We start from the raw sequence: 27,756 nt of genomic DNA on the forward strand, positions 1-27,756 counted from the left end.
AGTTTCCAATTGTAAACATAGTTTAATAATACTCACCCTATCTCAATATTTACTAATAGCGGAAAAAGCTTAAAACTTCTAAAAAAATCTAAATTTGAAAAATTACAATTTTTAATGTATAATGTATACATCGTTTACACATTATATCGCTTTTCCCTTCGACCAAAGTAGCTGAAAATAGGTTTTGCCATAATTGGGTTATCTGTTGTACAACTTCGGAAATTAGGGAAGAAATATGCAATCAATTTTCAATTGATCATATTACAAGTTTAAAGCGAAGCAATTCTATAATATAATAAAATATATGATTCTGGTGTCAGTATTTTTATATACGTACTGTTTCAGAAAAACAATACCATTTATTAAACTAGCGGCTGTGCCCCTATCATTAAGTTGAAGAAGGGCATAAAAATATCCCAAAACCGCCCAAAGAATCAGATTTAAAGATTAAAGCTTCTCTAAATTGATTCAATTGTTTAAGTAGTTTGTGAGATCTTAAGGGTCAATCAAAGAAACATTACTAATTCATATAATACTACTAGCGGCTTCGCTCATAAAAAAAATAAGGGAAGTGGTCGGTTAATCCTACACCTTACATTTTTATTTAAAAAAAGTTTTACGGAAATGTTGGGAAGTAGTTTTTTTTCAGGGGTGATTTATATTAGTAGAGTAGATGTAACCTCCCTAAAATCAGTCATAAACCTTTCTCGGACCTATAAAAAGCTTTAGTGAGATACTTTGTTACTCTTATATATAGAAAGATTATTGCATTTGCGGACTTTACGGACGGTCGGACCTACCCTAATTGTTAAAAAGCTTCGCTTTTAAAAAGTTGGAAAAAATTGACACTTGACGCACTAAGTGTTGATTAATGGTAAAATTCAGCTGCAAAGCAAACAATATTTACTACAAGAATAAGTAAGTTCGTAGCGCGTAGAACTCTCAAGCTGCTACATCCCTGGAGGCGTCTTTTGGTGACGAAGGGAAAAGGGGGGGGGGGTTAGCCCACCCATCTACATTTTATTTAAGTTTTAAAAATAAAAATAAAATGGAAAATTAAAGAGAGAGATTACTATTGGGAGGTTGCATTGTAGTCCCTTTACCGAAATAGTTATGAACCTTTCCAATACCTATGAGAGAAGCTACACTGTAAAGGAGAAACATATCAGTTCGGCACTTAGCGAGATCCTTCGGTACACACATACAGACACTCTGATACAGGTTCTGTTACATTTAAGTAAGGATGTATATTTGGGAATGGTATGCTTTTAATAATTTTAATAGAGTGACGGACACATGGACGGACAAACGGACATGAACTAAAATGTAGCTGCGCTACCAGTGTAGTTTCTCTCGCAAACGTATTGACAGAAACTATTTACAGCAGTAGCTACGCTATTTACAGCAACAATAAGAAGCGTCAAACTTATTTTTAGCGTAAAATTTTCCACAATTTTTTTATCTTAGCAACTAAGTGAAAAGGACAAAATATCATGAAAGATATTTCTAAATCTTTCTATAAAAATAATAGGATTAATTTCTGTGAGTACATAAACATATCTTTAACAGCTGGACCGATATGGTTCTCCTTCACCGTGAAGTGGACGGTCAACTCCCATATAAAAAAGTTTTTTTCAAAATAACCTTCTAAAAATTGTTTTTTAACCATAAATAATAATGTATAAACAACTTGACCTCTAAATACTAATTTTATTCTACAGTATCTATACAGCATAACCTTATAATCCTAAATACTTTATCTATAAAAGTAAGATTTAATTTTGAATGATAATTTAATAAAAAAGAAAAGAGTTTTTTTCACATAAAAATGTTAAATAATAAAATTTATGTATATTAATGTATTTTTTAAACACCCCCCCCCCCCTGCTGATTATTTTCTCCTGCTAAATAATCCCTTTTAGTTTACTTTTAACATCCAACTAAACTCAAGGCTGATCATATTATTTTCTTCTTTTTTTACCAACATTTTCTGCCTTTATAGTTCTACAAATTTCTTTATTTTTACCTATCTTTTAATATGTAAATTAAATTAATATGATTTATGTCATTTAGACTGAAGAGGGTGCAATGTCCACCGAAATATATTTCAATAAATAGCTGGGAAGTATCAAAGACTTTTTCACTCAGTGAATTTATCATATTTTTACATTACATCAAGGAGGCATCTAGGGGCCTAGCAGTTGGAATATTTTAAAGTAGCTGGCTGTGTTTTTTTTATTTAAAGTAATATATCAAGAACGACTGGTCATTTGTTAAGGGGGTTGTTTAGGGGGGAGTAACTATAATAGACTTATATTTTTATTAGTGAAGCTACTCTATAATTCACTTCGTCCATCAGTCAGTTCGTCCGTCAGTCCAACCGTCTGTCAGTCAGTCCGTAACGCTATGGGGGAAATGGGATTTACTCAGCTCCTATAAAAGCCAGAATGCTGAATTTTTTTTGCAACATTCCCATCATTAAGCAGGACAATTATAAAGTATTAAACATCAAGTATTTCACATTTTTCTCCATATCTTCAGTGTTTATGGTCCGATTTTCAAACTTTGTTGGGATATCAGTATAAAAATAATTTTTCCCATTGTTATGAGCATCTTTTATGTAATTTACTTTAACCGTCGTCATCATCTATAATACAAAGTAGCTTGATGTCTGTCCGTCTGTCCGTCTGTCCGTCTGTCCGTCTGTCTGTCCCTTAAGATCTCGGTAACCACTGAACCGATTGGATTCTACTCTTCAGGGTATATTTCTATTGGTCCTGTGGTGGTTTTAAGCTATTTTCTTGGGGGGTGGGACACCCCCAACCCCCCCAAAAACAAAAAATCCCCCCCCCATTTTTTTTTTTTTTTTTTTTTTTGCTGAAGATTTCCTAGGTTCTTTAGGTTTTGTAGAAGATTTTCTAGGTTCTTTAGGTTTTGCAGAAGATTTCCTAGGTTCTTTAGGTTTTATAGAAGATTTCCTAGGTTCTTTAGGTTTTGTAGAAGATTTCCTTGGTCCTTTAACGAATTTCGCCTTAATTTTTTTAATCACCTCTTGGGGCAAAGCCCCTAGAGGCTAGGGGCGAAGCCGCTAGTATAAAATGAAACAATGTTTCATGTTTATTTTCTCCAATAAATCTATTCTTGATTTTAATCAATACACTTTAAATCTACTTTTACGTAGTCCCATGCACGATTTTTGTGCTTCGCAACTTATGGATGTTGTCATCCTTGTTAAATTCTATTTTAGGGTTGAAATTTGACCTCCGGTTGTATGTTCTCCTCACAAGTTTAGATCCAGTCAGGTAAGTTCCTTTTTTTTTTGGGGGGGGGAGGTGTATTTTAGGTGTTTCCTCTAGCAAGCACAGAACCCCTTTACCCACCACTTATTTTCAAACTAAATTATGAAATATATGTATACTAGTGGCTTCGCCCCTAGCCTCTAGGGGCTTTGCCCCAAGAGGTATAATTACATCTTCTATTACTTACCCAGCAGAACGGATCACAAATTTTCGCACCTACCCAGCAGGAAAACATTTTGCGATTAAATTCGCAAAATTCGTAAAATTCTTAAATTTCGTAAAATTCGTAAAATTCGTAAAATTCGTAAAATTCATTCATAAAATTCATAAAATTCGTAAAAATTTGTAAAAAAAAAAAAATGGGGGGGGATTTTTTGTTTTTGGGGGGGTTGGGGGTGTCCCACCCCCCAAGAAAATAGCTTAAAACCACCGCAGGACCAATAGGTATATACCCTGAAGAGTAGAATCCAATCGGTTCAGTGGTTACCTAGATCTTAAGGGACAGACAGACGGACAGACATCAAGCTACTTTGTATTATAGATATATATATAAAGTTATTTTTTAACATTTTATTGATGGAAGACAATTGTTTCATTACTAAATAGATTATCAGTTCCAATTAAGATGTATAAAATCAGAGTTAAAAAAATATATGTCTTTGCATTTTGAATCCTTTGAAAGGCACTTATCCTATGGGGCCTTTACCTGCTGCGGTGCTCTAATCCTGCGGGCTACCATGTACCAAATAAAACCTAACTTAGCTTAAGGCAACGATTAACACAAAAAACTACTTTGAGGGAAACCGCCAAAGTTTTTACTTTGGTATTTCTGCAGACGAAAAGTGTTATTGCCATTAAGGGTAGGTAGTCTGGAACATACATCTATACTTATATATTTATTCCATAAAGTATCATCATAGAGCAGTTTTGCTTATTGATATTTTTTTTGTTTAGAGTATACATCTATGAAGAAGGTTTAGTCAGATTCGCTACCCAGGTTAATATAATATAATTATTCTTAGTATGATTTAAGCTACTTTACAAGTTTTTAATTATCAGTCATTCTTACTCAAATTAGCTTTTATGGATGTTGTCGTCCTTATTATTTTTATTAAAAGAATAACAAAAAAGGATGGCAACATCAAAAACAGCAAAGCTTATTATAATTACTTGAACATCATTCAATCAGACGTACTAACAATATAGGTGCTTTCCATCGAATCACCAAGCGAGCACAGTAAGTCCCCGTCACTTATTTTGAAAAAATTAGAAAATAATAATGGGTATTTTTCTTAATGACTATAACAGAGGTGGGCAACCAACGTTGCCCTAACCCTTCGGTGCTACCATGTAATTAAAATAACCTTTTTTCTCCTTAATTTCAATATACAAAAAAATGGGGTTATGTTTAGGCTAAATTTAAGCGCTGTATCACTTTTTCTTTGGGTTGAGTTATTTTGTGATTTAGGCTTGGTTACGAAAAGTTTCTCATCCGCCTTCCACTTTTAAACAAATTCGTCGTTACCGTTAAACATAATTTCGTCCTTGTTTCAGGAATATACTAATGATCCTAAAGATATGAAGAACACATTTATCCACTTGACAAACTACAGTGTCAATAAGAATAATGAGGAATTCATACACAATAAAAATCCAGGTAAATCCAGTTTTTTTTATGAAGCTCTCGGAAAATACTGATCACTATTAGTTGTATTAATGTCTTAGGGCGGCTTTAGGCTATTATTATTATTATTTTCCTCATAGGCTATATAGCGTCAAAACAACTAGTACTAATTTAAAACATTCACATAGTCTAGATTAACTTGGGCCTAATTCCCATTTCCCATTGCGTCTTAATCAATCCTTAATGTTTTATTTCTTTTTTTCATTATGTACAACAAAAATCATAATTCGATTAATACACGACACAGCATAACAGACAAACTTACAAATACATATTTCTTCATATATAAAAATTGCCTAGCAGTTAAAATATACCCAAAAATCAATTCTGTTAATTTTGAGTTTTTTTAATTTAATGGTTATTAGGATTATTGTATTTTATTACCTAAAATATTTTGGATAATTAAATTTGAATTGATTAAAACAAATTTAAAATCTTTTAGGACAATTTGAAGGACATAAATGGAATCTTAAAACCTTGTGGAGATATTTTGAGGTATAAACTTTTACTTTTGATAAAAGTTAAATTGTATTTTATATTTCGCTTTAAAAAATTTTAATTTTAAATATCCAATAATTGACGCTGAAATAGGTTCATTTGCGCATTTATAAATGTTATGAAATTTACTTCAGGCTTCGGCAGCCGCTGAATAGCTGCGACAAAGCCTCAAATTTAAGAGGGCGCAGCTGCCGAGCCCTGCTTTACTTTATAAAATATTTCAAGTAAAATTAGAAATCAATTTTGATGTTAGGAACAATTGGGAATTGATTGGAGACCACTTTGGGAGAAAACCAAGGTATTTAAATTTTTGTTACTGTTTTAAAAGTCAGTATGTTTTCCAACCTATTTAAAAAAAATACACTAAAAATTCAATTCATTTTGTCTAAAAAATATAGGCATGAGACTTTAGGAAACAACAAATATTATACAAAATTTGTCACAAATTATTTTTTTTTACACAAAATGACTTATTTACCATCGTAACCATTAAGGATTTGCTACGCTCCAGCATTCTATAATACAAAGTAGTAAGTTTTTATTGTCTGTAGCCTAAATTATTTTTCATTTTAGGGAAGCTTCACATAAGACCGGAATGGTTTTATTCGACATATATTTTTATATTTAAGTCTTGCTTTGGTTTAAGGCTATTTTTCTGCCCTTTGAATACAGATATTAAAATTATCAAAATTGTTTTTTTTAGGATATTTGTACAAAAACAGTTCTCTGTGGGCACGAGCACATGAGTAGAGTAAGTTTTTAGAAACGACGCTACTCTAGAATTCACTTTGTCATTACGTCATTCTATTAAATCGTAAAGAAAAAAATGTGGTACCTACCTAGCAGATGTGCGACATCAATAGTAGTATGCCCTAGTAGTTTTTACCCCTTTTCGGTCAGATTAGAAATCCACAGTCACTAGATTTCAGATTTAAATCTGTCTCAATATGACTCTTTGTTACCAAAGTTCAGATATGACAAAATTTGACCAAAGTTCAGATTTCAATCTGAAATTTAGTGACATTATGTCAGGTTATTTTCTCATTTTTGGCAATGCAAACAAATCTGACCCAATATCACCAAAAGTCATATATGACATTTAGTGACATAGAGTCAGAGTTGGGGAAATTACCTAATCTGACACATTATTGCCAAAAGTCATATATGACATTTAGTGAAATAGAGTCAGAGTTGAGAAAATTACCTAATCTGACACAATATCACTAAAAGTCATATATGACATTTAGTGACATAGAGTCAGAGTTGGGGAAATTACCTAATCTGACACAATATCACTAAAAGTCATATATGACATTTAGTGACATAGAGTCAGAGTTGAGGAAATTACCATATCTGACACATTGTTATCAGAATTCATATATGACATTTAGTGACATAGAGTCAGAGTTGGGGCAATTACCATATCTGACACATTGTTACCAAAAGTCGTATATGACATTTAGTGAGATAGAGTCAGAGTTGGGGAAATTACCTAATCTGACACATTGTTACCATAATTCATATATGACATTTAGTGACATAGAGTCAGAGTTGGGGCAATCACCATATCTGACACATTGTTACCAAAAGTCATATATGACATTTAGTGAAATAGAGTCAGAGTTGAGAAAATTACCTAATCTGACGCATTGTTGCCAAAAGTCAGATATGACATTTAGTGACATAGAGTCAGAGTTGAGAAAATTACCTAATCTGACACATTGTTACCAGAATTCATATATGTCATTTAGTGACATAGAGTCAGAGTTGGGGAAATTACCTAATCTGACACATTGTTGCCAAAAGTCAGATATGATATTTAGTGACAGAGAGTCAGAGTTGAGAAAATCGCCTAATCTGACACATTTTTACCAGAATTCATATATGACATTTAGTGACATAGAGTCAGAGTTGGGGCAATTACCATATCTGACACATTGTTACCAAAAGTCATATATGACATTTTGTAAGATAGAGTCAGAGTTGAGAAAATTACCTAATCTGACACATTGTTGCCAAAAGTCAGATATGACATTTAGTGACATAGAGTCAGAGTTGAGAAAATTACCTTATCTGACACATTGTTACCAGAATTCATATATGACATTTAGTGACATAGAGTCAGAGTTGGGGAAATTACCTAATCTGACACATTGTTGAAAAAAGTCAGATATGACATTTAGTGACAGAGAGTCAGAGTTGAGGAAATCGCCTAATCTGACACATTGTTACCAGAATTCATATATGACATTTAGTGACATAGAGTCAGAGTTGGGGCAATTACCATATCTGACACATTTTTACCAAAAGTCAGATATGACATTTAGTGAGATAGAGTCAGAGTTGGTGAAATTACCTAATCTGACACATTGTTATCAGAATTCATATATGACATTTAGTGACATAGAGTCAGAGTTGGGGCAATTACCATATCTGACACATCACTGTGGGCTAGAATTGAATCAAGACAAAAGTAAGTGCCGAGCCCTGGGACCTATGTATGGTGAAAATAGACATAAAACCATGATGATTCCAGGTAAAACCAAAATATTTTAGCGGGGGCTTTTTGAGAAAATTAGATTTGAAAATTTCAAATTCAATTTTCACCCCCTAGGAGTTGCCGCATAATCAAGACAAGAAAAACAAACATTATTTATTTTACATTTTGAACAACTTTGCTTTTATAAAATCTTTCATAAAACCTCTCTATATATGATTTATTTTGGGCTGAATTTTCGTGACCTTTGCAAAGCAAGTGATAAAAATGGCCATTAATTAACTCCCCCCAGGAGTGGTTTTATGAAGAACTTTATAAAAGCAAAGTTGTTCAAAATTTAAAATAAATAATATTTGCTTTTCTTGTAATGATTATGCGGCAACTCCTAGGGGGTGAAAATTGAATTTGAAATTTTCAAATCTAATTTTCTCAAAAAGCCCCCGCTGAAATATTTTTGTTTTACCTGGAATCATCATGGTTTTATGTCTATTTTCACCATACATAGGTCCCAGGGCTCGGCACTTACTTTTGTCTTGATACAATTCTAGCCCACAGTGACATTGTTACCAAAAGTCATATATGACATTTAGTGAGATAGAGTCAGAGTTGGGGAAATTACCTATTCTGACACATTGTTACCAGAATTCATACTAAAGATGTAAAATTAGTACCTACTGCTGCTCTTTCAGGCGTTAGAGATTGGAGTAAGAGTAGGGGGGAAGCCTTAGCCCTAAATCAGGTATGCATGGGTGGTCCTTGGCATGGTGCACTAGTGATTGAAAAACGCTGTAAGGTCATAGGTTGATTGAAAAGTCCTTCTGGACTAGCATTGTGTAGTAGCTCAATAGTGAATTAGTGGCGTTTGTTAGTTCAACGACTAGGAGTCATGTTAGATCCTAGGTTGCATTGAAAAGTCCCTAGGATTTGATGTGGCTTCAGTCATTGCTGATACAGCGTCATGTTCATGCTTTGGTTGCATTAATTGTTGCAATAACACCGTGACCAAACAATCACGAAACCTTAACTCTCCACCTTTAAGTTTGACGTGTAAATGACCCACAGGTTCTAATTAAAGTGTCAAGGAAACTGTTGGGAAGGATGCAACTCAAATCCACGTCATACCAAAAATGTTAATAATGGTACCTACCTGCATTGTTTGGCACAGGATATAAAAAAAAATGCAGAGTAGGGGGAATGCCTTGGCCCAAAACAGGCACAACTCATTGCCATGCACAGTTAGGATCTCCAGACAAAGATCGTGCAATCAAAGGGTTGGTTGTCTGTAATGTACTGTACTATGGGTATGAGGTGAAGGACCAAGAGTCTGGCCTTGAGTTGACAAGTTGACTGTTCAGTCCAGGTGCAACTCACCCACACGACATTAACCCTTACAGATCATATTGACCCCCCCCCCTCTAGTTTTTTCAATGTTATTTTTTTTGTAGGTAAGATAGAGAGTTGTGACTTCATGACTTTTTAAGTTTAGTAATTATATGTCGGCATGAGTTAATCTTTTAAGGATATCTGGTCTGTGTCGGTCGTGGCATCCTGTCAAAATCGGTTAGGTGGCACCAAATTTAGAAAAAAAATCTAAATAAATCTTAGTAACTACATTATGACTTTTGTGTATAAGGTAGAAAACTAAAATTTTTTTGGTGAATACTTAGATATCAATGATCTTCTGAGAAAAGTGGTGTTATGACCGTTTGACCGCTCCCTGACCAACTTTATGACCGAATTTTGTCAGGCTTTTACTACAGACATATATCATGAATATCATGGCTAATTACCTATAATTTTTTTTGGTACATCCTTGAGCAACAATAAACAGATAAAAATATTAATTGGCGCCGCCAACCGCCGTTTTACCGCCATAACCGCCAAAAATGGCGGTTTCCATTATTTGCTGTTTTTCGGAAAAAGTAATTTTTTGTTATGAGAAATAAAAGTTCATCCTAAAATTTGGTCATCCTAGCTGCAAAATTGGCCGCTCTACAGCTGTTTTAATATTTAGCGGCTTTAATATTTCTCTAAAAATACACATGAACCACCAGAAAAAATTTTTACGTCTTTATCTGTAACAGGAGCCGAGATAGGTGGGGGGGGGGGGGGTCAAAAAATTGCTTGTGGTGGTGGGAGGGGGGGGGGGTCTGAAATCTTTTGGGTGGGGTAAATAATGATTTGAACATATTTTTTCTTAATAATTTGAAAAAATTACTTCTTTGAATAGACATTGCTTACACACCCAGTGCATTGTTTCATTAAAAGGCTCAACATGAAATAAATTAATTAATTTGATAAACTTTAGCCCTTAAGTTTTTTCTATCTCATTTCTGTGTGTGAAAGATGGAGTGACTTTTCAAATTTGGGTATGACACATAACTGAGAGTTTGAATTTTTTGAATATCTCCATCCTGGCAGGCACAGGATGCCAGCAAACCGGGCAGGGTCATCCAGGTAAAGAGCAAAAATATTTTTTGACTTAATCAAAACATTTTATCTAATCAAAATACTAAATTATCCTCTAGTAGTAAATAATAGGTGATCAAGTCAATTTCAGGTTCCAGGTATGATCCTGTAGGTCCTGATCCCTTAGGTCTCCAGAAATCTTTTAAAGCCTCCCATGACCCCCAACTTTAGCAGGTAGTAGCTGCGGCCGCTTTGTTTTTTGTTTTTGTTTTGAGACTTCTAATATAAAATTTACATAAAGATACTTTTTTTTAATGTATTTCTAGCTTCAAAAATAAAAAAATTACAGCCATTAAAAATTTTTAAGTAAAAAAGAACCTATAAGCAAACGTTATTAAATAAAAGGTTGAAGGAAGCAAAATTTGACTTTGATTCACTTATAGTCAGAAACTTATTATCAAACAGGGGACATGGAAGCTAGTAATAGTGGCTGACTCAGATTATGACGTCAAAAAAAAAAATTAACCAATGAGTGGCCAATATAAATTTTACCATTGGTCAATTACAGTGTATACTGGCCTCTCATTGGTTAATTTTTTTTATGTCTTTATCTGAGTCAGCCACTTTTACTAGCTTTGGGACATGCACAAAAAAATTTTAGCTTCTATCTCTAATAAGAGCTGAGAAAATTGAGGGGGGGGGGGGCAAATTGATAAGGGTGCGGCTAGGGGCCCAACTGTTAAGGGATAACTGGCAAAAAGAGTTATTTTTGCATTTATAGACAGCTTGCTGTAGATAGTAGACTATAAAAGTTTTAAAGATTTTTAATCAATATAATAGATTTGAAATCTGCATAAAATTTTAAGGATTTTTTATAAAATTCGTTTTTTATATAATTCTTTATTTAAAGGCGCAAATACGATTTAAGTTAATAAATTTTGACCAATAGGATAGCTGGATTGGAAACTACCTACGCTCTAATTGGTTGAATGATGTACGTCACTTAAGCTTCTCCAATCAGAGTGCAGATAGTTTTCAATCCACCAATCACAGATCTCAAAATTATTTAACTTAATTTGTATTTGCGCCTTTAAATAAAGAATTATATAAAAAACTAATTTTATAAAAAATCCTTAAAATTTTATGCAGATTTCAAATCTATTATATTGATTAAAAATCTTTAAAACTTTTATAGTCTAGTAGATAGTCATACGATAATTTGTAAGAATTATTACAGTTTTTTTTATCTATGAGGCTCCAAAGGCACGGGCGAACAGTGCTGGTATCAATTGTATTAAGAATAATCAATTTACTATTTGCAGAAAATTTTCTATAAATACGATGTTATACATGATTTTCAGTATGGCTGTGAACAGTTTCTAATCCAGCGGATTTTAATTGGTTTTGAAGCTATACTGGAAAAGTAATTACACTTTTTAAAGCTATTTGACTTTCTCTGATGCTATAAAAGATAGACTGCTGAAATTAATAGATATCTATGACATATGCACATTTAGTCTATACATTGTTTTATCAGTCATTTTCTTTTAAAAATATTAAAACTTTTTTTATAAATCATGATTTTTAAAAACATATTTTCTCATTCAATCATTTGTGTATTATTAAAGTGCAAAGTTATTCTATGTTGACGTCCGTCCGTTCACGTTTGTAAATATAACAGATGAAAGTTTTGAGTGTATTTTACGAGCCTTGGTATGACCAGCGGGTATAGGATACTATGTTGGTCACGTCTACGCCGTGTATCTACCTTCAACAGCAGCAGCAGCAACACCATCAGCAGCCGCAGCAGCAGCAACAACACCAGCAGCACATGGAGCCAAGAACCAACGCACACAATCTCCCACGCTATCAACGGAGATCATCATCAACACCCGGAGGTTTTTCAATAACTCCGACAATGAGGCTAACCCCTCTGCTAGAATGGGTTTTTAACCCTTACAGATCGTGGGGGGGGGTCATATTGACCCCCCCCCTCTGTTTTTTCAATGTCATTTTTTTTGTAGGTAAGATAGAGAGTTGTGACTTCATGACTTTTTAAGTTTAGTAATTATACGTCGGCAAGAGTTGATCTTATAAGGATATCTGGTCTGTGTCGGTCGTGGCGTCCGGTCAAAGTCAGTTAGGTGGAACCAAATTTAGAAAAAATTCTAAATAAATCTTAATTTCTACATTATGACTTTTGTTTATAAGGTAGAAACCTAAAATTTTTTGGTGAATACTTAGATATCAATGACCTTCTGAGAAAAGTGGTGTTATGACCGTTTGACCGCTCCCTGACCGACTTTATGACCGATTTTTGTCCGGCTTTTACTACAGACATATATCATGAATATCGTGGCTTCTATTACAGCTAGAGGCCTAAAATTTTTTTTGGTAAATCCTTGAGCAACAGTAAACAGATAAAAATATTAATTGGCGCCGCCAACCGCCGTTTAACCGCCGTAACCGCCGTAACCGCCGTAACCGCCGTAACCGCCAAAAATGGCGGTTTCCGTTATTTGCCGTTTTTCGGCGATGATCTGAAAAAGTAATTTTTTTGTTATGAAAAATAAAAGTTCGTCCTAAAATTTGGTCATCATAGCTGCAAAATTGGCCGCTCTACAGCTGTTTTAATATTTAGCGGCTGGCCGCTAAAAAGCGGCTAAGGAGTGGTCTGACCGCTATGACTAGAAAAAGTAATTTTCTCTAAAAATACACATGAACCACCAGAAAAAAATTTTATGTCTCTAACTGTAACAGGACCCGAGATAGAGGGGGGGGTCAATATGACCCCCCCCCCGATCTATTAAGGTGGGAATAGGGGCCCGATCTGTAAGGGTTAATATGCTTGACAAGGAATAAGACATCTCCAGCTTGTCTTATTCGGCTCCTTCTTATTCGAGCTGGAATCGAACAAAACCCAGGTCCTATCTGGTATTGTTCACTGTGCGTCAAAAAACTATCACCAACAGCAATACAATGTTCAACTTGCTTCAAATGGCTCCATGTCAAATGCTCTGGACTAAAATCATCAAAAGAAAGGCAAAAACTCAAGACCTGGACTGGACCATGCTGCACCAACACCCCCTCCAAATCCCCCTCCCCATCAATCTCCCCCCCAAAATTTTCAAAATCAAAAATTTCAAAAAACCCCAAATCTTTCAACACTAAAACCCCCCTCCCTAAAAATTCACCCCTTTCAAAACATTCTCCCCTCTCACGTAACCCCCACCCCCCACGTAATCCCCCCCCAAACCCCCCTCCTCCCCCACCCAATCCCAACCTCCTCCCGAACCGAGGCTACAACTTAAAAATACTGCAGTGGAACCTAAACGGCATACAATCAAGTTTAGCAGAACTTCTTCATCACATGGAGAAAAGTAAAACCCTCATAGCTGCAGTACAAGAAACAAAACTTACATCGAAGTCTAAACAACCAACGACTCCCAACTACACATTTGTTAGACAAGACAGAGGTGTAAATAAAGGTGGAGGGCTTGGTTTCTTGGTCCACAAGGACGTAAGCTTCACACTGTTAAAAACACCTCCCACTCTTGAACAAGATCCACACTTGGAGACACTAACCATCAGTATTCCTGGCGAACAATCTCCACTCAACATCAGAAATGTGTATCTACCACCAGTGAGCAGCTGTAATACACCAAACTATGTGCCACCCCTAAACGAATTAACTACTGGACTTGGTGACAACTACTATGTATTAGGGGATGTGAATGCACACCATACACTCTGGCACTCTGGTGCCACCAACGACGCTAGGGGTGAAGCCTTAGCAGACGTCATATCTAATCAAGACTGCGCCATCATAAACCTTGATCAGCCAACCAGAGTAGCCAACAATTCAGCTACTGCTCCAGATGTAAGCATTGCCTCAATCAGCCTGCTACCAACAACGAACTGGAAGGTCGAGAATAAACTTAATTCTGACCATTTACCCATCACTATCAGTGTTTCAGCCACACTGAAAAAGTTCAACTCTAAACCACAAACTTTCATCAACTTCTCTAAAGCGGATTGGCCAAAGTTCCAATCTTTCACAGAAAAGGAATTTTCAAAAGCCAAGAAAGTTGACAACATCCATGAAGCTGAAAAATTTTTTCGTACCACCCTACAAAAAGCTTCAAAACGATTTATACCTGCAGGACGGATCCCTACCATCTTCAATGCCCTCCCAACAGAAGCAGCTAAACTTATCGACGAACGTGATGAGGTGAAGAAAAACAACCCTGCGGATGCCAGACTTCCTGACCTAAACAAAAACATCAACAACTTAATAAACGAACATAAGAAGAAGAAATGGCAGGAACATCTAGGAACATGTGATCCTGGTTCCAAGAAGCTCTGGAACACCATTAAGAGCCTTGGTAACCAGCCCCAACAACCCAATAATCAAGGCATTGAATTCAACAACAAGAAATACACACATGCCAAACACATTGCAGACCAGTTCAACAGGCAATACACTCCTGACCCGCACAAGAAACCTCAACAGCCTCTGCGCAGGATTCTACGCAACATGAAGAAGAAAACTAAACATCACAAAATTATCTTCACTCCTGCTCAGACGCTGGCAGCAATAAAGAAAGCAAAGAGCTCCAAAGCACTGGGACCAGACAACATCTCCCCATAATGTTGAAGAATCTTGGACCTACTGCCATCAACTTCCTCACCATGATCTTCAACAGGTGCATGGAGCTGTCCATCATCCCAAGCATATGGAAAACAGCTAAGATCATTCCCCTACTGAAACCTGGCAAACCTTCCAACCTTGGACCCAGCTATCGTCCTGTTTCACTCCTATCTCCAGCAATCAAGATCCTTGAAGCACTCCTACTTCCTTCCATCAACGATGCTGTCCAACTTGCCCCCCATCAACATGGTTTCAGAAAGGGAAGGTCCACCTGTACAGCACTCCAAGCCATCATAAATCATGTGCATACAGGCCTGAACAGGAAGAAGCCATCTCATAGAACTGTCTCTGTAGCCATAGACCTGTCCCGTGCCTTCGACACGGTCGACCACCAGATCCTCTTGGACGACATCAATAAACTTGATCTGAACAGTTACATAAAGAGATTTCTATGTGCATACCTACGAGGACGACAAACCTACGTAGTTTTCCGGAATTCTGTATGTAAATACAGAAAGGTGAAGCAGGGTGTACCACAAGGCGGCGTCTTGTCCCCCGTCCTGTTTAACCTATATATGTCTTCCATGCCAGATCCACCAGGTAACATTGTACTGGTTTCCTATGCTGATGATGGTAACATTCTGAATTCTGGACCTAGGATTAAACCAGTAGTGTCAGAAATTAACTCTTATCTGAACACACTGGACACCTGGTTCAAGAGCAGAAACCTCTTCATCTCGCCCTCCAAGTCCTCTGCCACTCTCTTCACAACTTTCTCCAATGAATGCAGTGAAGAATTAGGCGTTGAAATTGCTGGCGAGAAGGTACCCACAGTAAAGAAGCCTAAGATCCTAGGTATCACATTCGATAACATGTTGTCATTCAGAGAACACACCAGGAATCTTAAAACCAACATACAGTCCAGAAACAACATCCTCAAGGCCCTTACTGGAACCACCTGGGGAAAGGACAAAGAAACCATTGTGAATACCTACAAAGCCACTGGCCAATCTTTACTGAACTATTGCTGCCCCATCTGGACGCCGGCCCTCAGTGACACATCCTGGAAAGAACTGCAAACAGCTCAAAACACAGCCCTAAGATCTGCCACAGGCTGTCACATCATGACTGATCTAGACCATCTCCACACAGAAACAAAAGTCATGCAAGTGAGACCTCATTGCGAGATGTTAAGCAAGCAGTTCTTGCTGGCAACTCAAAAACCGGACCACCCTAACAGGATTGACCTGAATGCTTCAGCCCCAGGACGCCAGATGAACGAGACTTTACAGTCAAAATTCGGAAGGGAAATAAAGGATTTATCATATCCTAATCTCTCTGAGAATGATTATAAAGTAAATCTCAAGAAAATCCACACAAACACAGTTAAAACTGTGCTTCGCAACAACGAACCTAACAAGGTCCTTAGAACCCGCCCACCTGAAATTAATAAATCCGAGAAGGCCCTCCCTCGTTTCACAAGATCCACCTTATCTCAACTTCGATCAGGTTACAGTGTTTATCTCAACAGTTTCAAGGCCCGTGTAGATAAAACTGGAACAGTCGTAGATAAATGTCCTAACTGCGACAGCTCACGTTGAACGCCCTCCCCCCCTCCAGTATTTTCTATCTCATTTTCTGTGTGTGTGAAAGATAAAGAGCCCAAACTGCCCGACTTTTTAAGTATGGGTATGACACATAACTGAGAGTTGGATTTTTTTTTGAATATCTCCATCCTGGCGGGCACAGGATGCCAGCAAACCTGATAGGGACATCCAGGTAAAGAGCAAAAATAATTTTTTGACTTGAATAACAAAGCATTTTATCTTACCAAAATACTAAAATGTCCTCTAGAAGCCCATCCTCATATGGAATATAGGTGTTCAAGTTAATTTTAGGTTTCAGGTATGATCCTCCAGGTCTCCAGAAATCTTTAAAAGGCTTCTGTGGCCGCGATTTTTGACTTAGAAACTTCAAATTTTAAGCTTAAGCTTTTTTACATGTCTACATAACGTATTAAAATTTAATAAAGATCTACCGCCGTTTTCCCGGCTACCGCCGGCTGCAGCCGCTGAAATTTATATTTTGATATTTCTAATATGATATTAACATAAAGATAAACATTTTCTGCAAAAAAATGTTGTTCTAGCTTCAAAAATTAAAAAATTACAGCCGTTTGAAATTTTTAAGTTAAAAAGGACCTAAAAACAAAGGTTGTTAAATAAAAGGGCGAAGAAAGCGAAAATTGACTTTGACTTACTTAAGGTCGGAAATTCATTATCAAACAGGGGACTTACACAAAAATTTTTAGCCCTCTAGCTCTAATAGGAACTTAGATAATAGGGGGGGTGTTGAACCGATTAAGGTGCGGTAAGGGGCCCGACTGTTAAGGTTTAATAAACCAAGCATTCAAAATTCTATAAAAGTTTCCAAATTTGTTAAGCCAATGAATAAGGGACCTAGTGTAATAAACAGCCAAATGTCTTACTCCCTAACTAGTTAGAATAGTTATCTAGCGCATCGTATTATAGACAGCTTTCTGCAGATATCAAAATAAAAATTCAAAAATTTTTTAGTATGACTGAGACCCTATTCTAATCTAGCGGATGTTAATCAGTTTTAAAGCCATACTGGAAATAAATAGGGTAAAGGGGGCTATTTTCAGGGAGGGGTTAATCCAGTAATTTTCAACCTACCTTCATAAAATGACCTTTATCTCTATGTTGTATTCAAATGACAGAAAAAAAACATAAAAGCAAATTTGTTTGTTGTTAAATTACCTACAAAAAAGTATAAAATGAAATTTTTGTGAGATGAATTTTAAGGGTACTAAATAATTAAATCCCCTTTTTGGTTGATTTGCCCCAATGTGCAATGTAATGGCCGAAAAATAATGTACACCTCCAGGGTCGTCCAAGCTTTTTTATTTGGGGGAGGTAAAAAATTTTAGGGGGGGGTAAAATGGCGTGCGAAGCACGCCACAAACTTTCTTTACCCCCAAAATTTTTTTTTCCCCTGGGGGTAAAATTTGCCTGGGGGGGGGGGGTAATTACCCCCCGTGAAATCTGTTGGCAGGGGTAAATTTTGTTTACCCCCCCCAAAATTTACCCCCAGGGTAAAATTTTTTGGGGGGGTAATTTGATAATGTATTAATATTTCGTAGTAAAAATGCGCACGAAGCGCACCAAAATTTTTTTTTGTTAGAGATTTTTTATTTTGGGGGGGCTATTTCCCCCCTAAAATTGTTTGGGGGGGTAAATACCCCCTCCTCAATGGTTGGGGATGCCTACGGCACCCCAAAGGTAGGGGTAAATATTAAATGGGAGGGGTAAAATGAAAAATATTTTGGGGGGGGTAATCACCCCATTACCCCCCCCCCCCTTGGACGTCTATGTATACCCCCTATGTTGATACTCATAATTACTCCATCTTTAGCTTAAAATTAGTGATTGAAAAGTTTGAACACTCAACATAATAAAACAACCAATCATAATTTACTAAAGTCCCCAAAGTTGTGAAAGTATCATTGCTACTAAAACATTAAGAATATCACAGACAATATAATAAAAGTCCCCAAAGTTTTTAGGCCAATAAATAAGAGAACAATTTTATAATTTTGGGTACCAGTATAATTTACAGTTCAATGTACCCTCCCAACCTATTTATAGAGAAGTTGCGCTACTATTAACACCCTTGAAATGACTTTTGATCAGGAATCTATAGGGATAAGACAATGGCCGAAAAATCTATGTAAATCCCCCATAATGATACACAAAATTCTCCCTTCTGTAGAGTTAAATGAGTGGTTGAAACGTTGAAACACTCAACTTAATAATCCAACCAATCAAATTCACTAAAGTTTTCGCTTCTATGGATGTGGCCATCCTTTATATAATATCTTAATATATTAGTAAATCTTTACTTTAAGAATTAAAAAAAGTAATAATAAAAAACATTTTGGGGGGGGGGATTTTTTCTTATGACAATTTCTTTATTTCTCGTGGGATGTTTAGTTACCCCCACCAAAAATAATCATAACCCTTCCCTGAACATATAAAAAGATTTACTGTAAAGAAGAACTATATCGGTTCAGTGGTTAAAGAGATATTTTGCTACAGATAAAAAACTTACTACTTTTTATTAAGTACATATAATGCCTTTAAAAAAAACACTTTAGACCACTCTATGTTACTTAAATTTATTTCCAGTATGGCTTTAAAACTGATTAACATCCGCTAGATTAGAATAGGGTCTCAGTCATACTAAAAAATTTTTGAATTTTTATTTTGATATCTGCAGAAAGCTGTCTATAATACGATGCGCTAGATAACTATTCTAACTAGTTAGGGAGTAAGACATTTGGCTGTTTATTACACTAGGTCCCTTATTCATTGGCTTAACAAATTTGGAAACTTTTATAGAATTTTGAATGCTTGGTTTATTAAACCTTAACAGTCGGGCCCCTTACCGCACCTTAATCGGTTCAACGCCCCCCCTATTATCTAAGTTCCTATTAGAGCTAGAGGGCTAAAAAATTTTGTGTAAGTCCCCTGTTTGATAATGAATTTCCGACCTTAAGTAAGTCAAAGTCAATTTTCGCTTTCTTCGCCCTTTTATTTAACAACCTTTGTTTTTAGGTCCTTTTTAACTTAAAAATTTCAAACGGCTGTAATTTTTTAATTTTTGAAGCTAGAACAACATTTTTTTGCAGAAAATGTTTATCTTTATGTTAATATCATATTAGAAATATCAAAATATAAATTTCAGCGGCTGCAGCCGGCGGTAGCCGGGAAAACGGCGGTAGATCTTTATTAAATTTTAATACGTTATGTAGACATGTAAAAAAGCTTAAGCTTAAAATTTGAAGTTTCTAAGTCAAAAATCGCGGCCACAGAAGCCTTTTAAAGATTTCTGGAGACCTGGAGGATCATACCTGAAACCTAAAATTAACTTGAACACCTATATTCCATATGAGGATGGGCTTCTAGAGGACATTTTAGTATTTTGGTAAGATAAAATTCTTTGTTATTCAAGTCAAAAAAATATTTTTGCTCTTTACCTGGATGTACCTATCAGGTTTGCTGGCATCCTGTGCCCGCCAGGATGGAGATATTCAAAAAAAAATCCAACTCTCAGTTATGTGTCATACCCATACTTAAAAAGTCGGGCAGTTTGGGCTCTTTATCTTTCACACACACAGAAAATGAGATAGAAAATACTGGAGGGGGGGGGGGCGTTCAACGTCCCCCCTCCCCCGACCGTTAAGGGTTAAGTTCCGTGTTCAAACGTTTCAACCACTAATTGCAATCTATAGAAGGGATAATTTTGTGTATCCCCATTGGGTATGCACTTCAATTTATCGGCACTTGTCTTTTCCCTTTAGATCCCTGTACGGTTATTAGATTGGCATATCTACCAATTTAGGTTCAGATGTATATCTTTAAAGAACAGTGTATGCAGTATAAAGAATTAGATCTCGAAAATTGAAAGATTGGACTCAGCTTTTTGGGAATATACCCGCTGGTCTTCTTCTTTTAGCCCAGTGCTATCAACCATGATCATCATCTATTGCCAGGTTAAGGAATCTGGCGGCTGCTGGAGGATTTTTCCATAGGTCTCGGACTGTGAGGCTAGTAGGGTTGTTGTGACAGTTGAATAGGTGTTCTGTTGTATGTGAGCTGTCGCAGTTAGGACATTTATCTACGACTGTTCCAGTTTTATCTACACGGGCCTTGAAACTGTTGAGATAAACACTGTAACCTGATCGAAGTTGAGATAAGGTGGATCTTGTGAAACGAGGGAGGGCCTTCTCGGATTTATTAATTTCAGGCGGGCGAGTTCTAAGGACCTTGTTAGGTTCGTTGTTGCGAAGCACAGTTTTAACTGTGTTTGTGTGGATTTTCTTGAGATTTACTTTATAATCATTCTCAGAGAGATTAGGATATGATAAATCCTTTATTTCCCTTCCGAATTTTGACTGTAAAGTCTCGTTCATCTGGCGTCCTGGGGCTGAAGCATTCAGGTCAATCCTGTTAGGGTGGTCCGGTTTTTGAGTTGCCAGCAAGAACTGCTTGCTTAACATCTCGCAATGAGGTCTCACTTGCATGACTTTTGTTTCTGTGTGGAGATGGTCTAGATCAGTCATGATGTGACAGCCTGTGGCAGATCTTAGGGCTGTGTTTTGAGCTGTTTGCAGTTCTTTCCAGGATGTGTCACTGAGGGCCGGCGTCCAGATGGGGCAGCAATAGTTCAGTAAAGATTGTCCAGTGGCTTTGTAGGTATTCACAATGGTTTCTTTGTCCTTTCCCCAGGTGGTTCCAGTAAGGGCCTTGAGGATGTTGTTTCTGGACTGTATGTTGGTTTTAAGATTCCTGGTGTGTTCTCTGAAGGACAACATGTTATCGAATGTGATACATAGGATCTTAGGCTTCTTTACTGTGGGTACCTTCTCGCCAGCAATTTCAACGCCTAATTCTTCACTGCATTCATTGGAGAAAGTTGTGAAGAGAGTGGCAGAGGACTTGGAGGGCGAGATGAAGAGGTTTCTGCTCTTGAACCAGGTGTCCAGTGTGTTCAGATAAGAGTTAATTTCTGACACTACTGGTTTAATCCTAGGTCCAGAATTCAGAATGTTACCATCATCAGCATAGGAAACCAGTACAATGTTACCTGGTGGATCTGGCATGGAAGACATATATAGGTTAAACAGGACGGGGGACAAGACGCCGCCTTGTGGTACACCCTGCTTCACCTTTCTGTATTTACATACAGAATTCCGGAAAACTACGTAGGTTTGTCGTCCTCGTAGGTATGCACATAGAAATCTCTTTATGTAACTGTTCAGATCAAGTGTATTGATGTCGTCCAAGAGGATCTGGTGGTCGACCGTGTCGAAGGAATGGGACAGGTCTATGGCTACAGAGACTGTTCTATGAGATGGCTTCTTCCTGTTCAGGCCTGTATGCACATGATTTATGATGGCTTGGAGTGCTGTACAGGTGGACCTTCCCTTTCTGAAACCATGTTGATGGGGGGCAAGTTGGACAGCATCGTTGATGGAAGGAAGTAGGAGTGCTTCAAGGATCTTGATTGCTGGAGATAGGAGTGAAACAGGACGATAGCTGGGTCCAAGGTTGGAAGGTTTGCCAGGTTTCAGTAGGGGAATGATCTTAGCTGTTTTCCATATGCTTGGGATGATGGACAGCTCCATGCACCTGTTGAAGATCATGGTGAGGAAGTTGATGGCAGTAGGTCCAAGATTCTTCAACATTATGGGGGAGATGTTGTCTGGTCCCAGTGCTTTGGAGCTCTTTGCTTTCTTTATTGCTGCCAGCGTCTGAGCAGGAGTAAAGATAATTTTGTGATGTTTAGTTTTCTTCTTCATGTTGCGTAGAATCCTGCGCAGAGGCTGTTGAGGTTTCTTGTGAGGGTCAGGAGAGTATTGCCTGTTGAACTGGTCTGCAATGTGTTTGGCATGTGTGTATGTCTTGTTGTTGAATTCAATGCCTTGATTATTGGGTTGTTGGGGCTGGTTACCAAGGCTCTTAATGGTGTTCCAGAGCTTCTTGGAACCAGGATCACATGTTCCTGCCATTTCTTCTTCTTATGTTCGTTTATTAAGTTGTTGATGTTTTTGTTTAGGTCAGGAAGTCTGGCATCCGCAGGGTTGTTTTTCTTCACCTCATCACGTTCGTCGATAAGTTTAGCTGCTTCTGTTGGGAGGGCATTGAAGATGGTAGGGATCCGTCCCGCAGGTATAAATCGTTTTGAAGCTTTTTGTAGGGTGGTACGAAAAAATTTTTCAGCTTCATGGATGTTGTCAACTTTCTTGGCTTTTGAAAATTCCTTTTCTGTGAAAGATTGGAACTTTGGCCAATCCGCTTTAGAGAAGTTGATGAAAGTTTGCGGTTTAGAGTTGAACTTTTTCAGTGTGGCTGAAACACTGATAGTGATGGGTAAATGGTCAGAATTAAGTTTATTCTCGACCTTCCAGTTCGTTGTTGGTAGCAGGCTGATTGAGGCAATGCTTACATCTGGAGCAGTAGCTGAATTGTTGGCTACTCTGGTTGGCTGATCAAGGTTTATGATGGCGCAGTCTTGATTAGATATGACGTCTGCTAAGGCTTCACCCCTAGCGTCGTTGGTGGCACCAGAGTGCCAGAGTGTATGGTGTGCATTCACATCCCCTAATACATAGTAGTTGTCACCAAGTCCAGTAGTTAATTCGTTTAGGGGTGGCACATAGTTTGGTGTATTACAGCTGCTCACTGGTGGTAGATACACATTTCTGATGTTGAGTGGAGATTGTTCGCCAGGAATACTGATGGTTAGTGTCTCCAAGTGTGGATCTCGTTCAAGAGTGGGAGGTGTTTTTAACAGTGTGAAGCTTACGTCCTTGTGGACCAAGAAACCAAGCCCTCCACCTTTATTTACACCTCTGTCTTGTCTAACAAATGTGTAGTTGGGAGTCGTTGGTTGTTTAGACTTCGATGTAAGTTTTGTTTCTTGTACTGCAGCTATGAGGGTTTTACTTTTCTCCATGTGATGAAGAAGTTCTGCTAAACTTGATTGTATGCCGTTTAGGTTCCACTGTAGTATTTTTAAGTTGTAGCCTCGGTTCGGGAGGAGGTTGGGATTGGGTGGGGGAGGAGGGGGGTTTGGGGGGGGATTACGTGGGGGTTGGGGGTTACGTGAGGGGGGAGAATGTTTTGAAAGGGGTGAATTTTTAGGGAGGGGGGTTTTAGTGTTGAAAGATTTGGGGTTTTTTGAAATTTTTGATTTTGAAAATTTTGGGGGGGAGATTGATGGGGAGGGGGGTTTGGAGGGGGTGTTGGTGCAGCATGGTCCAGTCCAGGTCTTGAGTTTTTGCCTTTCTTTCGATGATTTTAGTCCAGAGCATTTGACATGGAGCCATTTGAAGCAAGTTGAACATTGTATTGCTGTTGGTGATAGTTTTTTGACGCACAGTGAACAATACCAGATAGGACCTGGGTTTTGTTCGATTCCAGCTCGAATAAGAAGGAGCCGAATAAGACAAGCTGGAGATGTCTTATTCCTTGTCAAGCATATTAACCCTTACAGATCGGGCCCCTATTCCCACCTTAATAGATCGGGGGGGGGGGTCATATTGACCCCCCCCTCTATCTCGGGTCCTGTTACAGTTAGAGACATAAAATTTTTTTCTGGTGGTTCATGTGTATTTTTAGAGAAAATTACTTTTTCTAGTCATAGCGGTCAGACCGCTCCTTAGCCGCTTTTTAGCGGCCAGCCGCTAAATATTAAAACAGCTGTAGAGCGGCCAATTTTGCAGCTATGATGACCAAATTTTAGGACGAACTTTTATTTTTCATAACAAAAAAATTACTTTTTCAGATCATCGCCGAAAAATGGCAAATAACGGAAACCACCATTTTTGGCGGTTACGGCGGTTACGGCGGTTAAACGGCGGTTGGCGGCGCCAATTAATATTTTTATCTGTTTACTGTTGCTCAAGGATTTACCAAAAAAAATTTTAGGCCTCTAGCTGTAATAGAAGCCACGATATTCATGATATATGTCTGTAGTAAAAGCCGGACAAAAATCGGTCATAAAGTCGGTCAGGGAGCGGTCAAACGGTCATAACACCACTTTTCTCAGAAGGTCATTGATATCTAAGTATTCACCAAAAAATTTTAGGTTTTTACCTTATAAACAAAAGTCATAATGTAGAAATTAAGATTTATTTAGAATTTTTTCTAAATTTGGTTCCACCTAACTGACTTTGACCGGACGCCACGACCGACACAGACCAGATATCCTTATAAGATCAACTCTTGCCGACGTATAATTACTAAACTTAAAAAGTCATGAAGTCACAACTCTCTATCTTACCTACAAAAAAAATGACATTGAAAAAACAGAGGGGGGGGGGGTCAATATGACCCCCCCCCTAGATATACCACACTTTTCTGGGATCTTGCTGAGTCAAGTATCAACTGTTGGGAATATCAAAGGATGACTCCATGCAAAATTTGAGCCGGATCCGGCCAAAACCGGCCGTGAATTTTATGAAAAACCGGTTTTTTCCGGTTTTTAGGGGGTATCTGTAAATCGATTCAGCTGGAGCAAAACCGGTTAGAGGTACAAAAAATTTTACTTCACATGAAATTTAGCCAATGCAATTGCCTACAAAAATGTACTTCATCATCAACTTGATTGGACAACTCTTTCCCCTCCTAAATGTCCATTAAAACCTCGGAAACGGCAAAAATTGCCAAAAATCATGCCTTCGGCGGCAAATAACGGCTAAACGGTCAGCCGGAGGCGAATGAAACATAAATAAAGAAATGTCTGCCTCAAAAAGTTGTTCAACATCAAAGAGATGCTTGAAGTCTCTAAAACGACTCCTTCCCCTCCTTTAAGGGGAAAAACTGAAAAAACGTGATTTTCAAAAGTATGCCCACTTCGTGGGTGTGGGGGGCACGGAACCCGTCACCCCAGGGTCACCAAATATAAAGGGTAGGCGGCCCACAATGCCGAATTTTCACCAAGTGAAAGTCTTGTGTCATTATCTCTTATGAGAAAAAAGTTATTAATTAATTCAAATTTCAAATTGTGATTTTTTGATGGATTTCTTTGATGAAATGACAGGCCGGTCAATTTTTAGGCCATTTTGTGCGGTTTTTGGGCCGTCACGCCCAAATGGTTTGAGATAATCTCACGGGACCTTTTGCCCAACCTAAGTCTGGTTATTTGTGAGGTCTAGGAAAAAAAAACAGACTTACGCAAAAGATTATGATTATAATCTTTACACAGAAAAATGGCACGAGGTGAGGGTTTGAGGGGGCAAAATGAGCCGACCAGCGATTTTTGACGGCACGCAGCGACATCGTGCTTCATCCAATCCGGGATTTTTTTTTCTTAGACCTCACAAATAACCAGACTTAGGTTGGGTAAAAGGTCCCGTGAGATTATCTCAAACCGTTTGGGCGTGACGGCCCAAAAACCGCACAAAATGGCCTAAAAATTGACCGGCCTGTCATTTCATCAAAGAAATCCATCAAAAAATCACAATTTGAAATTTGAATTAATTAATAACTTTTTTCTCATAAGAGATAATGACACAAGACTTTCACTTGGTGAAAATTCGGCATTGTGGGCCGCCTACCCTTTATATTTGGTGACCCTGGGGTGACGGGTTCCGTGCCCCCCACACCCACGAAGTGGGCATACTTTTGAAAATCACGTTTTTTCAGTTTTTCCCCTTAAAGGAGGGGAAGGAGTCGTTTTAGAGACTTCAAGCATCTCTTTGATGTTGAACAACTTTTTGAGGCAGACATTTCTTTATTTATGTTTCATTCGCCTCCGGCTGACCGTTTAGCCGTTATTTGCCGCCGAAGGCATGATTTTTGGCAATTTTTGCCGTTTCCGAGGTTTTAATGGACATTTAGGAGGGGAAAGAGTTGTCCAATCAAGTTGATGATGAAGTACATTTTTGTAGGCAATTGCATTGGCTAAATTTCATGTGAAGTAAAATTTTTTGTACCTCTAACCGGTTTTGCTCCAGCTGAATCGATTTACAGATACCCCTTAAAAACCGGAAAAAACCGGTTTTTCATAAAATTCACGGCCGGTTTTGGCCGGATCCGGCTCAAATTTTGCATGGAGTCATCCTTTGATATTCCCAACAGTTGATACTTGACTCAGCAAGATCCCAGAAAAGTGTGGTATATCTACGGGCCCCCCCCCCCCGATCTGTAAGGGTTAAAAACCCATTCTAGCAGAGGGGTTAGCCTCATTGTCGGAGTTATTGATAAACCTCCGGGTGTTGATGATGATCTCCGTTGATAGCGTGGGAGATTGTGTGCGTTGGTTCTTGGCTCCATGTGCTGCTGGTGTTGTTGCTGCTGCTGCGGCTGCTGATGGTGTTGCTGCTGCTGCTGTTAGAGGTAGATACACGGCGTAGACGTGACCAACATAGTATCCTATACCCGCTGGTCATACCAAGGCTCGTAAAATACACTCAAAACTTTCATCTGTTATATTTACAAACGTGAACGGACGGACGTCAACATAGAATAACTTTGCACTTTAATAATACACAAATGATTGAATGAGAAAATATGTTTTTAAAAATCATGATTTATAAAAAAAGTTTTAATATTTTTAAAAGAAAATGACTGATAAAACAATGTATAGACTAAATGTGCATATGTCAATATAGATATCTATTAATTTCAGCAGTCTATCTTTCATAGCATCAGAGAAAGTCAAATAGCTTTAAAAAGTGTAATTACTTTTCCAGTATAGCTTCAAAACCAATTAAAATCCGCTGGATTAGAAACTGTTCACAGCCATACTGATAATCATGTATAACATCGTATTTATAGAAAATTTTCTGCAAATAGTAAATTGATTATTCTTAATACAATTGATACCAGCACTGTTCGCCCGTGCCTTTGGAGCCTCATAGATAAAAAAAACTGTAATAATTCTTACAAATTATCGTATGACTATCTACTAGACTATAAAAGTTTTAAAGATTTTTAATCAATATAATAGATTTGAAATCTGCATAAAATTTTAAGGATTTTTTATAAAATTAGTTTTTTATATAATTCTTTATTTAAAGGCGCAAATACAAATTAAGTTAAATAATTTTGAGATCTGTGATTGGTGGATTGAAAACTATCTGCGCTCTGATTGGAGAAGCTTAAGTGACGTACATCATTCAACCAAT

The 27,756-nt window shown here is 37.5% G+C and overlaps 1 protein-coding gene across 2 annotated transcripts in view; it reads left to right on the top strand.

Annotated features, from left to right (window-relative positions):
* LOC145325799 (tubulin monoglutamylase TTLL4-like) overlaps positions 1-27,756 on the top strand; it is a 60,081-nt gene that overhangs the window by 17,140 nt on the left and 15,185 nt on the right. For both annotated transcript variants that reach the window (XM_080168759.1, XM_080168760.1), the window contains exons 10-15: positions 3,248-3,302; positions 4,254-4,296; positions 4,854-4,956; positions 5,426-5,478; positions 5,735-5,779; positions 6,185-6,232. In XM_080168759.1, the coding sequence (XP_080024885.1) occupies positions 3,248-3,302; positions 4,254-4,296; positions 4,854-4,956; positions 5,426-5,478; positions 5,735-5,779; positions 6,185-6,232 (347 nt within the window). The remainder of the gene's footprint in view (positions 1-3,247; positions 3,303-4,253; positions 4,297-4,853; positions 4,957-5,425; positions 5,479-5,734; positions 5,780-6,184; positions 6,233-27,756) is intronic.

This window comes from Acartia tonsa, chromosome 8 (genome assembly GCF_053477335.1).
Source record: "Acartia tonsa isolate MP-2025a chromosome 8, ASM5347733v1, whole genome shotgun sequence".
In the NCBI taxonomy this organism is placed as follows: domain Eukaryota; kingdom Metazoa; phylum Arthropoda; class Copepoda; order Calanoida; family Acartiidae; genus Acartia; species Acartia tonsa.